This window comes from Sus scrofa, chromosome 3, assembly GCF_054392235.1.
Source record: "Sus scrofa isolate SSC_HxYL_T2T_F1_AM1 chromosome 3, Sscrofa_HxYL_maternal_Yorkshire_Landrace_v2.0, whole genome shotgun sequence".
Classification (NCBI taxonomy): Eukaryota; Metazoa; Chordata; class Mammalia; order Artiodactyla; family Suidae; genus Sus; species Sus scrofa.
Genome location: NC_139385.1, coordinates 28,486,112 through 28,499,647, shown reverse-complemented (window position 1 = coordinate 28,499,647; position 13,536 = coordinate 28,486,112). Strand labels below are relative to the sequence as shown.

The 13,536-nt window shown below is 47.5% G+C and overlaps 1 protein-coding gene across 23 annotated transcripts in view; it reads right to left on the bottom strand.

Annotated features, from left to right (window-relative positions):
• COG7 (component of oligomeric golgi complex 7) overlaps positions 1–8,214 on the bottom strand; it is an 86,066-nt gene extending 77,852 nt beyond the window's left edge. For 18 of the 23 annotated variants that reach the window (XR_014840581.1, XR_014840575.1, XR_014840576.1 and 15 more), the window contains exons 1-4: positions 7,853–8,214; positions 2,207–2,355; positions 1,790–1,906; positions 617–785 (exon numbers count right to left, since the gene is read on the bottom strand). Coding sequence is in view for 4 of the 23 variants with exons in the window: in XM_021086472.2 (XP_020942131.1) it covers positions 617–785; positions 1,790–1,906; positions 2,207–2,355; positions 7,853–8,021 (604 nt within the window). In the remaining 19 variants the exon portion in view is untranslated. The remainder of the gene's footprint in view (positions 1–616; positions 786–1,789; positions 1,907–2,206; positions 2,356–7,852) is intronic. The other 5 variants (XR_014840578.1, XR_014840579.1, XR_014840580.1 and 2 more) reach the window with 1 other exon arrangement.
• Between the last annotated feature and the right edge of the window lie 5,322 nt (positions 8,215–13,536).

The following is a 13,536-nucleotide window of genomic DNA, read 5'->3' as shown; positions in this document are numbered from 1 at the left end:
GGCTCTGGCATAGGCCGGTGGCTACAGGTCTGATTCGACTCTTAGCCTGGAACCTCCATATGCTGTGGGAGCAGCCCTAGAAAAGGCAAAAAAGACAAAAAAATTAAAAATAAAAAAAATAGGTAGTTCCCCATGGCTCAGTGGTTAACGAATCCGACTAGGAACCATGAGGTTGCGGGTTCAATCCCTGGCCTCACTCAGTGGGTTAAGGATCCAGCATTGCCGTGAGCTGTGGTGTAGGTTGCAGACTCGGCTCGGATCCCACGTTGCTGTGGCTGTGGCGTAGGCCGGTGGCTACAGCTCCGATTCAACCCCTAGCCTGGGAACCTCCATATGCCGCGGGAGCGGCCCAAAGAAATAGCAAAAAGACAAAAAAAAGAAAAAAGAAAAAGAAATGGCAAAAAAATAATAATAATAATAATAGAAAATATATCAATATATGCATAACTGAATGACTTTGCTGTAGAGCAGAAATTAACATAATACTGTACATCAACTATACTTCAATAAAATAAGTTAAAAAACAAAACAATAAGACATTCTAAAGACAGACGATGTGGAACGCCTTATCTGTGTCAAGAGGTGTACACAGAGGGGAGAGGCGGCCAGCACTCACCTATGGACTGCGAGGTGAAAGCGGCCACGATCTGGGGGCTGGCCAAGGCCTCCAGCCTGTTCTTCAACGCCTCCAAGTGGACGCATTTTTCTGAGTAGTCTGGGGTATCAACGAGCATCGTTAAGCTATTCTGCATACCAGTTAGCTTGGCAGAAATCACAGTTACGTCCTGTGAAAAGACCAAATAGAGGAATTTTATTTTCATACACCCCTGCCACTTCACTTAAGAGTGGATAAAATAGGGAGTTCCCGTCATGGCAATGAATCCATGGAAAGGAATCCAACGAGGAACCCTGAGGGTGTGGGTTTGACCCCTGGCCTCGCTCAGTAGGTTAAGGATCCAATGTTGCCGTGAGCTGTGGTGTAGGTCGCAGACGCAGCTCGGATCCCGCGTTGCTATGGCTCTGATGTAGGCCAGTGGCTACAGCTCCCATTCAAGACCCCTAGCCTAGGAACCTCCATATGCCATAGGTACGACCCTAAAAGGACAAAAAAAAGGAAAGAAATCTGTCTAAATTTATATTCTTTCTGGAGGGCAATTTAGCAATATGCACCAACAGCCTTAAAAATATTCACATCCTTGGAGTTCCCGTCGTAACACAGCAGAAACGAATCCAACTAGGAACCATGAGGTTGCAGGTTCAATCCCTGGCCTCGCTCAGTGGGTTAAGGATCCAGCGTTGCCGTGAGCTGTGGTGTAGGTCGCAGACTCGGCTCGGATCTCGCGTGGCTGTGGCTGTGGCATAGGCTGGCAGGTACAGCTCTGATCTGACCCCTAGCCTGGGAACCGCCATATGCCGCAAGTATGGCCTTAAAAAGCCAAAAAAGGAGTTCCCGTCGTGGTACAGTGGTTAATGAATCCGACTAGGAGCCATGAGGTTGCGGGTTCAATCCCTGCCCTTGCTCAGTGGGTTAACAATCCAGCGTTGCCGTGAGCTGTAGTGTAGGTTGCAGATGCGGCTCGGATCCCGAGTTGCTGTGGTGTAGGCCGGCGGCTACAGCTCCGAATGGACCCCTAGCCTGGGAACCGCCATGTACCACGGGAGCGGCCCAAGAAATGGCAAAAAGACAAAAAAAAAAAAAAAAAAAAAAAAGCCAAAAAAAAATACAAAATAAAAAGTAAAAACAGAGAGAGGGAGAAACTTCACAACATCCCCTAACCAAGAAACCTACTTGCGTCTTAAAGGTCTCCTCGATGTCAGCACTCAGCGTGCTCCACTTGTCTGCCTCTTGCAGCGATTCCGCAGCAAGCTGCATCCTGGACTTCACCTGGTCAATTTCAACCAACACCTACAAGACAAATGAGGGCTCAGACCCCGGGGAAGTGGCGCTTCCATCCTCTCTACCTTCCACCAGCAACTCAAAACACGAGCCCCGTGGCACACGGCGGCCTCCACGGAGCCTCGGGACCCTGAACAACACCCATCACAGGGCTCAACTGTGGAGCGGTGCAAGGAGCGATGAGAAAGAACCAAACGGAAGAGCAGAGAGAGCCCCACGGGACGACTCTGAGTTAAGGCTGGCCTCCCACTGGGAAAGTGGACGCCCTCCAGCAACAAGTGTCAACCCTGAGGACAGGAGCCAAAATACCTGCATCGACTGTGAGGTGTCCTGTTCGAATTTTTTAATGTCCTCCTTGACAAGAATCATTTGTTCTTTCAGAAAAGACGCCTCCTGCTTAAGGGCTTCGACGTCTCGGAGCACTTTGGGCATGTTCTGAAGGGCCTGGTGGCTTGTTTCTGCAGCAAGAACCCAAGAACCCACAGTGAGCACTGGACCACTCGCTAGAGCACGACATGAATACATTGGGTAAGAGGAAGCAGAGCTCCCTAAGGCACCAGCAGCCACGCAGTTTTCCCAGGGGGCGGGTGAGGGAGGGGTGGGGGGGTGAGCTGGCCTCCACCGGGACCCTGTCCTCCCCAGAGTGACAGTGAGAGCCCTGGGGTTCGATGAGGAGGGACCCATCAACCTGACCCAAAAGCAGCAGCCATCCACCACTGAGTGTAACTGTAACTCCCTTTTTGAGGAAGGAGAACAGAAGAATTTGATGCTGGTGCCAGAAGCCTTATATACAGTCCATCATTTGGTGCCCAAGGCAATCATTAGCAGCCACCTCTTTTTTTTTTTTTTCCTTTTGTCTTTTTGCCTTTTCTAGGGCCGCTCCCGCGGCATATGGAGGTTCCCAGGCTAGGGGTCCAATCAGAGCTGTAGCCACCAGCCTACGCCAGAGCCACAGCGATGCCAGATCCGAGCCACATCTGCAACCTAAACCACAGGTCACAGCAACACCGGATCCTTAACCCATTGAGCAAGGCCAGGGATTGCAACCTCAAGGTTCCTAGTCGGATTCATTAACCACTGAGCCACAACGGGAACTCCAGCAGCCGCCTCTTACAGACAAGAAAACAAAGGCTCAGAGAGGTTAAGTAACTTGCCTAAGATTTCAGAGCTGAAACCAAGCCTTACGTGAAACCAACGTCTGCTTTTTGAGGTCTTTTCAAAATGTAGGCCACAGACCACCAGCATCAGCTGGAATGCAGTTAAAAGGTAGGTCCCTGGGCAGCACGGGGTTCAATCCCTGGCCCAGCTCAGGGGGGTTAAGGATCTGGCATTGCTGCAACTGTGACGTAGGTCACAGCCACAGCTGGAATGTTATCCCTGGCCTGGGAACTCCTTTATGCTAGAATCGTTCAGGCCAGGAATCGAACCCATGCCACAGTAGCAACCCAGGCCACAGCAGTGACAACACCAGATCCTTAACCTGTTGCACCAGGAAACGCCAAGAGATTCTTTTTTTTTTTTTTTTTTTTGTCTTTTTTTTTTGTTGTTGTTGTTGTTGTTGTTGTTGTTGCTATCTCTTGGGCCGCTTCCGCGGCATATGGAGGTTCCCAGGATAGGGGTTGAATCGGAGCTGTAGCCACCAGCCTACGCCAGAGCCACAGCAACGCGGGATCCGAGCCGTGTCTGCAGCCTACACCACAGCTCACAGCAACGCCGGATCGTTAACCCACTGAGCAAGGGCAGGGACCGAACCCGCGACCTCATGGTTCCTAGTCGGATTCGTTAACCACTGCGCCACGACGGGAACTCCAAGATTCTTATTTAGTAATCCTGGCTGGAGATCAAGTGAGATCAAGGAACCTGTATTTTTTAATAGACATCCCATGTATAGAATAAAATTTGAAAATCATGGAGCTCCCACTGTGGCACAATGGGATTGGCAGAGTCTTGGGAGCCCTGGGATGTGAGTTCAATCCCCAGCCCAGCAGAGTGGGTTAAAGATCACCGTTGCTGCAGGTGCAGCTTAGTTTGAGACTATAGTTCGGATCCGATTCCTAGCCCTGGAGCTCCAGCTCCATATGCTGCCGGGCAGCCAAAAATGACAAAAAAAAAAAAAAAAAAAAAAATTTGAAAAATCTCTGCACCCCATAATGTGTGATCTTCAAATGGGAGGGTTCACAGCATAACCCTCAAACCCTCAGAGCAATTCACTGGGGAATCAACCCACAACATCCAGAGTCTTCTGCTCCACCAGTGCACTGAATGGAACCTTAGCATCTTTGTGTGTGTGTGTGTGTGTGTGTGTGTGTGTGTGTGTGTGTGTGTTTAGGGCCACATCTGTGGCATACGGAAGTTCCCAGGCTAGGGGCTGAATCGGACCTACAGCTGCCAGCCTACACAACTATAGCAACATCAGATCTGAGTTGCGTCTGCACCCTACACCACAGCCCACAGCAACACCGGATCCTTAACCCACTGAGCGAGGCCAGGGATCGAACCTGCATCCTCATGGATACTTAGCATCCAGAAGACACACTTCAGGAACCTGTTCACCCAGCTCTGCCGTAAAATAACACTCTGTCTCCAGCACTGACCCGAGGTAAAGTTCTGAGACTAAGAAAACAAAAGCAGAACACACAAAGATTTCTTCAAAGCACAGAGACTTCACTGACTTTTCTTTTTTTGCTTTTTTTTTTTTTTTGCTTTTTAGGGCCACACCCGCAGCATATGGAAGTTCCCAGGCTAGGGGTCGAATCAGAGCTGCAGCCAGCGGCTTACGTCACAGCCTCAGCAATGTCTGATCTGAGCCCATCTGCAACCTACCTGCAGGTGCGGCAATGCAGGATCCTTAACCCACCAAGCGAGGCCAGGGATGGAACCCACATCCTCATGGATACCAGTTGGGCTCTTAACCCGCTAAGCCACAATGGGAACTCCAAACTGAAATGTTTAGGGATGAAGTGTACTGATTCTGCAACTTATTTGGTTTTCATTTTGTTTTGTTTTGTTTTTGTCTTTCTATCATTTCTTGAGCCGCCCCCGCGGCATATGGAGGTTCCTAGGCTAGGAGTCGAATCGGAGCTGTAGCCGCCGGCCTACACCACAGCCACAGCAACACCAGATCCGAGCCACATCTTCGACCTACACCACAGCTCACGGCAACGCCAGATCCCCAACCCACTCAGCAAGGCCAGGGATCGAACCTGCGACTTCATGGTTCCTAGTCAGATTCACTTCCACTGCACCACAATGGGAACTCCCAAACCCAAACTCTTTAATATGACATTAAAATCCCTGCGTGATCTGGTCCCTGCCAATCTCTCCAATAAGAATAGATCTTGTTGAACAGTTTATCTCTGGACCCTGGAAGAGAGTTTGTACCCAACAAATACTGGTCGCCTGAATGAATGAACAAATCAATCCTCCCATTAGGTGCTCTCAACAGCTTCTGTGTGACCCCTGCAATAACTTCCCTTCACTGCAGACTTGGGCCCTTGTCTCACCTGCCTTAAAAATAAAGCTTTAGACCTCCGAAGTCTTCTCACTGTGCACGGGATGAAATTCAAATCTTTACGATGGCCAAAAAGGCCTTTCACAGTTTGAGCCTAAACTTTTTCTCCCTTACGTCCAGCAGAAGTTTCCCCCATAAAACTCCATTCCTCCAGTAATAATAATAATGACTAATACTTATTGATGTTATTCAAGCTCTGTTTGAACTTCCCGCCTTTCTCTGGACTGGCTAGGCTTTTTTATTTTTATTTTTTATTTTATTATTTTTATTTTTGCTTTTTTTTTGGGGGGGGAACCCCTTGGCATATGGAGGTTCCCAGGCTAAGGGCAGAATCGGATCTGTGGCTGCTGGCCTGTGCCACAGCCACGGCAACACCAGATCTGAGCCAAGTCTGTGACCTGCACCACAGCTCATGGCAATGCCAGAGCCTTAACCCACTGAGCGAGGCCAGGGATTGAACCTGCGTCCTCATGGATACTAAGTCAGGTACATTTCGGCTGAGCCACAACAGGAACTCCCAGGTTTTTTTATATCCACCCACCTCTGAGTGTGCTCCCTCTCCCTTTAAACGTAGTAGTAATTACAGAGTTCCCGTAGTGGCTCAGTGGTTAAAGAATCCAACTAGGAATAGTAATTACAGAGTTCCCGTAGTGGCTCAGTGGTTAAAGAATCCAACTAGGAACCATGAGGTTGCGGGTTCGATCCCTGGCCTTGCTCAGTGGGTTAAGGATCCAGCGTTGCCGTGAGCTGTGGTGTAGGTTGCAGACGCAGCTAGGATCCCACATTGCTGTGGCTGTGGCGTAGGCCAGTGGCTACAGCTCTGATTAGACCTCTAGCCTGGGAACCTCCATATGCCGAAGGTGCGGCCCTAAAAAGAACAAAAGACAAAAAAAAAAAAAAAGAAAAGACCAAAAAATAAAATAGAAATAAATTAAATTAGAATGCTAAAAGCAGGGGTACTTTTGCCATTTTGGCCAGGACACTTCTTTCTTGGGCAGGACTGTCCCAGACACGGCAGGACATTAAGTATTACTTGGTCATTTCCACTAAATGTCCAGCACTGTGACATTCACCACCATTGCAACAACTCAAAAATTCCTACCACTTCCAAATACGGGTGGGAGGGTGGCATTACCACCCATGTTGAGAACCGTTAGTTAACACACATAACGCACTTAAAACAGTGCCTGACACATACCAAGGATGAGGATATTTGCTATTATTATCAATGCTCCTTACCCTGTGAAGTCTTCCCTCAAGGCCTAACACAGGGGAAACCCTTTATGATTCTCCCAGAATCATAAGAGGTAATTGCTTCCCTCATCCTGCTCTCACAGCTTCTGGTTCTGCTCTCAGTACAGCCATACTTCATTGCAATTAAACTGTTCACATACCTTCCCCACAAGGCAGCAAGATCCAGAAAGGTAAATTTTTCATCCCCAGTGCTTATTTCGTGTGTGTGTGTGTGTGTGTGTGTGTGTGTGTGTGTGTGTGTGTGTGTCTTTTTAGGGCAGCACCTGCAGCATATGGAGGTTCGCAGGCTAGGGGCTGAATCGGAGCTGTAGCTGCCGGCCTACACCACAGCCACACCAGATCCAAGCCACATCTGTGACCTACACCACAGCTCATGGCAATGCCGGATCCTCAACCCACTGAGGGAGGCCAGGGATCAAACCTGCAACCTCACGGTTCATACATTAGTTTTCACTGCACCACGACAGGAACGCCCCCGGTGCTCATTTCTTGATAGGTGAATAGGAGATGCTGTGTAATTACTAAAAGATGCAAAGTACCATAAAGAATCTGCAGTGTTCCCCATCCCCACCTTTTCTTGTTTTTGTTTTCTTTTTTAGGGCCACACCTCCAGCATATGGAAGCTCCCAGGCTAGGGGTTGAATTGGAGCTGTATCTGCCAGCCTACACCATAGTCACAGCAACACAGGATCCATGTCGGGTCTGTGACCTACACCACAGCTCATGGCTAAGCCAGATCCCCAACCCACTGAGTGAGGCCAGGGATTGAACCCACATCTTCATGGATACTAGTCAGATTCATTTCCCCTGCCCCACAACGGGAACTCCTCCACCTATTCTTAAACACTGGACACATCTATAAAACAAAGTTCTATTTATTGAACATTAAGTTCCCAGTTTGGGCCGACGGAGACAAGAGCCAAACAGAAGGCTGGCTTAAATTCTGAAATTTGACTCTTTTCAGTTTTAAAAGGAAAAGGTGATAGCACCGCCAGAGGTGGAAAACTAAGAGCCCAAGTCAGCGAGGGTTGCAGACAGACCCCAGAAGGATAAGCAGCGGGACCCCCTAAGGAGAGCGGGAGAACCGCACCAGCGCTCAGGCTTCCTCCACGCGAGGCGCTGACACTTATGCCCGCTACGTGCACCCCCAGGACCCCGGGCCAGTCTGGGAGCTCTGCCCGGCCGCTCACCCTCCACGGCGTGGTTCACTTCTTGGATGAACAGCTGCAGCTTCATCACCAGGGTGGCTGCGTGGCTGTCTGCCTTCCCCGCCGCCGCCTCCTTGGGGCCAGCCCTGAAGGCAGCATTGATCCATTCCTTCACGTCGAAGTCTTCTGCCAGGAACTTGGAGAAATCCATGGCCGCGCCACCGCGGCCCGGCGTCCAGGCCTGAAGAGCTGGCTCCGGACGGCCACGAGGCTGCAGAAGCCGGCAGCCCTGAGAGAGTACCTAGGCCGGCCTGAAGGGCTGGAGACCGGAGTGGACAGCACAGGCAACTGGCCTCTCCACCACCCCTCGGCCGACTCGCTTGCTGAGGTGTACGGCTGGGATTGACCCTCGCTGCGCGCCGTACTTATTCCGGAAGTAGATGGCTGTTACCATAGTGACGCTCGCGTTCCAGGAAGTGCCGAGCGTCCTGCTGCTTCTGGTAATCAAAGTGCCTGTTGAGCACTTAAAATGTGCTTATTATGATTTTTTTTTTTTTTTAAGGGTTGCACCCGCGATATATGGAAGTTCCCAGGCTAGGGGTTGAATTGGAGCTACAGCTGCCGGGTACACCACAGTAACACCGGATCCGAGCCAGATCTGCGACCTGCACCACAGCTCATGGCAACTCCATATCCTTAACCCACTGAGCAAGGCCGTGGATACTAGTTGGATTTGTTTCCACTGCGCGCCACAACGGGAACTCCAATATGTGCTTATTTCAAAGCCATTACTTGTATTAGCGCACTTAGTCCTCATAGTTAGATGAGTACTATTATTCTCCCCCACTTAAAGAGGAAGAACTGAGGCAGTGAAGCGAGTGGGCCACTGTCACATACCTAGAAAGTGATACTGTGGGGATCTGAACTCAGGCAAGCCTGCTGCTGGAGCCTGAACTCCTTAAGATACTTTACGGCCCTCCCAAAAAGGGCACGAATCTGTAAGACCTGGCATCTGCCCATTGTGCTTCCGGATCCTCTCGTTGCTCTAGCCATGCTGGCCTGAAACACACCACTCTAGAATTCATCAGTCTGCAGTTACTGTTTCCTGCAGCTTAAAGCAATGTGATACCTCAGAAAAGATGGATTCTAAAGCAAAGCATGGCGGAAAGATTATCCAGACTTATTATGGTCTGGAGCCCCATCTCTTTTTGACCCAGAGGGGTCTTTCTGCGCATGTGTAGTTGGGATCTCCCTGACCTAGCCCCGCCACCAAGGGTGGGAAGTACCTAACCTCTTGGTTTTTTGCCCAAGCAGGGCTTAGCCCCTCTTTTGATCCTATCATTACCATTAACAAGTTCACAAAAAGACAAGTAAAAATTATTTGCCTTGTGCCTATTTTTATTTCTATCTTGGAGTATGGATAGGTGGCTGGTTGTAAATGTTTATCCCAGACCCCACCTCTCTCCTGCCTCAGGAAGTGTAAACTAGAGGCTCTTTGTAAATGTCTATCCTGGAGCCCATCTATCTCCTGCCCCACTAGCTCCCTCCTAGCCTCCCTGGAGCAGTTTTCTCAGGGTTACATGAGACACTGTCTCCCAGGCTTTAGTCCTCAGTTTTGTCCACAGGAGGAAACATCTCTCAGCTTTGAGGTTGTGCATGTTTTTTAGTTGACAAGTCCCATGGCAGCCTCAGAAGCCTTAGGTGCCTCTCCAATATGCCCCCTCTCTTTGGAGGGGAACGGGGGCAGGCGTGCAGCACGTGGAACTTCCTGGGACAGAGATCAAATCTGTGCTACAGTAGTGACAATGCCAGAGCCCTAGCCCTTTAGGCCACCAGGGAACTCCAGAGATGAAGCTATTAAGAAACAGGACGTAATAGTCAATCTATGAATCATTTACAGGACATAAAATTCACTCATTTCCAGTGCAATTCAATGATTCTTAGTGAAATTGGAAAGGAGTGCTATCTCAAGAACATTTCCATCAGCCAAAAAATTCCTTTCTGCCCATCTGCTTTTGATCACTGCTCCCACCACCAGCCCTGGGAAACCCAGAAATCTGCTGTCTCTAAAAATCTACCTGGGTTTTTGTTTTCCTTTGGTCAATTTTTTTGTTTTGTCTTTCACACCCGAGCAGATCCAGGGGCCTCCCCGATCTGTGTGCACATCTTTTGGTCAAGATGGATTCTAAATTTTTCTTATATTTAGGTTAAAGATCCACTTTGAATTCATTTTGCGTGTGTGTGTATAATGTGAGATAAAGATCTAAGGTTTTTTTTTTTTTTTTTTTTTTTGTCTTTTTGCTATTTCTTGGGCCACTCCTGCGGCATATGGAGGTTCCCAGGCTAGGGGTCGAATCGGAGCTGTAGCCACCAGCCTACGCCAGAGCCACAGCAATGCAGGATCCGAGCCGTGTCTGCAGCCTACACCACAGCTCACAGCAACGCCGGATCGTTAACCCACTGAGCAAGGCCAGGGATCGAACCCACAACCTCATGGTTCCCAGTCGGATTCGTTAACCACTGCGCCACGATGGGAACTCCAAGATCTAAGTTCTTTTTTCTTTTTCTTCTTTTTCGTTTTGCAGGTATTCCAGGACAATTTGTTGTGTAGATTTTTCTTTCTCTAACTGCATTGCCTTTATATATCCGTCAAAAAGAAAGTGACAGGGCGTGCCTACTGAGATAATTGTGTGGTTTTGTCCTTCATTCATATGATATATTAGTATACAGTAACTGATTTTTGGATGGCAAACCAATTTTGCTTTCCTGGATAAATTACACTTGGGCATGGGCTACAAAATTTTTATGTTACCAGATTGGCTTTGCTAATATTTTGTTGAGATATTTGTATCCACATTCATGGGAAAATTGGTCTGTAATATCATTTTGTGATCTTTTTCTAATTTTGGTGTAAGTGTTAATACTGGTCTCATAGAATGATCTGGAAAGTGATCCTTCCTCCCCTATTTTCTGAGTTTGTAAAGGATTGCAATGTCTCTGCTTTAAATATTTAACAATTCAAAGTGAACCCATCCAGCATATTTCTTTGTAGGAAGACTTTTTTTTTTTTTTTTTTTTTTTTTTTTGCTTTCTTAGGGCCACACCCACAGCATATGGAAGTTCCGGGGCTAGGGGTTGAATCAGAGGTACAGCTGCCAGCCTACACCACAGCCACAGCAACGCAGGATCGGAGCCACATCTGCAACCTACACCACAGCTCAAGGCAATGCTGGATTCTGAAGCCACTGATGGAGGCCAGGGATAAAACCCTCATCCGCATGTATACCAGTCAGATTCATTTCCACTGCACAACAGGAACTCCCAGGAAAGACTATTTTTTATTTTTCTCTTTTTGGCCATGCTCTGGGCATGGAGAAGTGCCCACACCAGCAATCAAACCTGAGCAACAGCAGTGAGCCAAACTGCTGCAGTGACAACAATGGATACTTAACCCACTGCACCAGAAGAGAACTCCAAGATTTTAAGTTATTAATTCAACTTGACTTGTTATAGACCTATGAAGATATTATTTCTTCTTAGACTATTTGGTATTTTGGGAATTTCTAGAAATTTGTCCATTTCACCTAAGTAGTGAAATTTGTTAACATAAAATTATTCATAATATTCCCTTATGACCTTTTTTTTTTTGCTTTTTTGCTTTTTTGCTTTTTAGGGCTGCACCCGCAGCATATGGAGATTCCCAGGCTAGGGGTTCAATCAGAGCTACAGCTGCTGGCCACAGCCACAGTCACAACAACGCAGGATCTGAGCTGCATCTGCGACATACACATGCCTTGGGCATGGCCACAAAAATAGTTTGTTAATTTTATTGAAGAACCAACTTTTGACATTTTTCTTTTTTTTTTTGGCCATGTTCATGGTATACAGAATTTCCTGGGCCAGGGATGAAACTCACACCCTGGCAGTGACCTGAGCCACAAGAGCAACAATGACAGGTCTTTAACCCACTGAGCAAGAGAGGAACTCCTATTTTTTGTTTTCTGTTATTGATTTCTCACTCATCAGTTTCCTTTCTTCTGCTTGTTTTCAGTTTAGTTTGCTCTTCTGTATATTAGCATATTAAGGTGGAATCTTAACAGTTCTTTTCTAACGTAGGAATTTGAAACTGTAAATTTCTCCGTAAGCACTGCTTTAGCTGCATCCCATAAACTCTGATGTTTTCATTGTCTTTACTTCCAATGTATCTGAGTCTTTGATCTGTGGGTTTTTTTGTTTGTTTGTTTTCGGGGTTTTTTTTGTTTGTTTGTTTTTTTGGTCTTTTTGCCTTTTCTAGCACCACACCTGCGGCATATGGAGGTTCCCAGGCTAGGGGTCGAATCGGAGCTATAGCAGCCGGCCTACACCACAGCCACAGCCACGCCAGATCCAAGCTGCATCTGCAACCTACACCACAGCTCACAGCAACGCTGGATCCTTAACCCACTGAGGGAGACCAGGGATCGAACCTGCAACCTCATGGTTCCTAGTCGGATTTGTTAACCACTGAGCCATGACAGGAACTCCCTAAGTGTCTTTTGTAGACAGATATCTGGACTGTTTTTTAATCCAGCCTGATAATTTCTGACTTTTGATTGGGTGTCTAGATTATTCAAATTTAATACAATTATCGCTATAGGTAGATTTGCATTTCACTGTTTTCTATGTCTCCTTTTTAGTCCCTCTTCCTTTACTCTCTCCTTTTGCATTAAATCAATTTTTTTTCCAGCCACACCTGTGGCTTATGGAAGTTCCCAGGCCAGGGATCAAGTCGAAGCTGGAGCTATGAACTTTTCCACAACTGCAGCGACGCTGGATCCTTAACCAGAGCTACGAATGGTTGTTTCTCAGGCTCCAGTCTTCAGTAAATCTGCCAACTAAAACATAATTCTCAACTTTTAGGTTGAGCATTTTTTTCAATCAACACCACAAAATAGTTCTGGACTATTTCTGGCCTTCTGTGGTATTTTTGTTGTTGTTTTTTGGCCATGCTCTGGGGCATGTGGAAGTTCCCAGGCCAGGGATCCATCCTGCATCACAGCTGCAGGCTGCGCCACAGCCGAGGCAATGCCAGATCCTTAACCTGCTGTATGTCCCATAAGGGAACGTCCCTATTCCTGGCCTTTTAAATGAGAAAATAAAACGTTGTGTTTCAGGAGTTCACATCGTGGCTCAGTGGTTAACAAATCCGACTAGGAACCATAAGGTTGCGGGTTTGATCCCTGGCCTCGCTCAGTGGGTTAAGGATCCTGCGTTGCCATGAGCTATGGTGTGGGCTGCAGATGTGGCTCGGATCCCGCATTGCTATGGCTCTGGCATAGGCCGGCAGCTACAGCTCCAATTGGACTCCTAGCCTGGGAACCTCCACATGCCACGGTAGTGGCCCTAGAAAAGGCAAAAATACAAAAAAATAAAAATTAATTAATTAATTAATTAATTAAAAAAAAAACACATTGTGTTTCGGTCACTGTATTATTTCCTTACTAGACATGATGCTTGTTGTTTAATTCTATCAGGAAGAAACAGTGAATAAGAGAAAATACCTTTTCTACATCTACTGAGCTCATCAAATAGTCCATGTGTGCTATTAATGTGGCTAAGATATTCCCAGAAGAAGCTTCGCAGTGTATTCTTTCAATATGCCACTAGCTTTAACGCTAGTAATTTGCATATGCCTTCAAAAACAAGAGACTACATGGAGTTCCCTGGTGGCTCAGCAGGCACAGCCA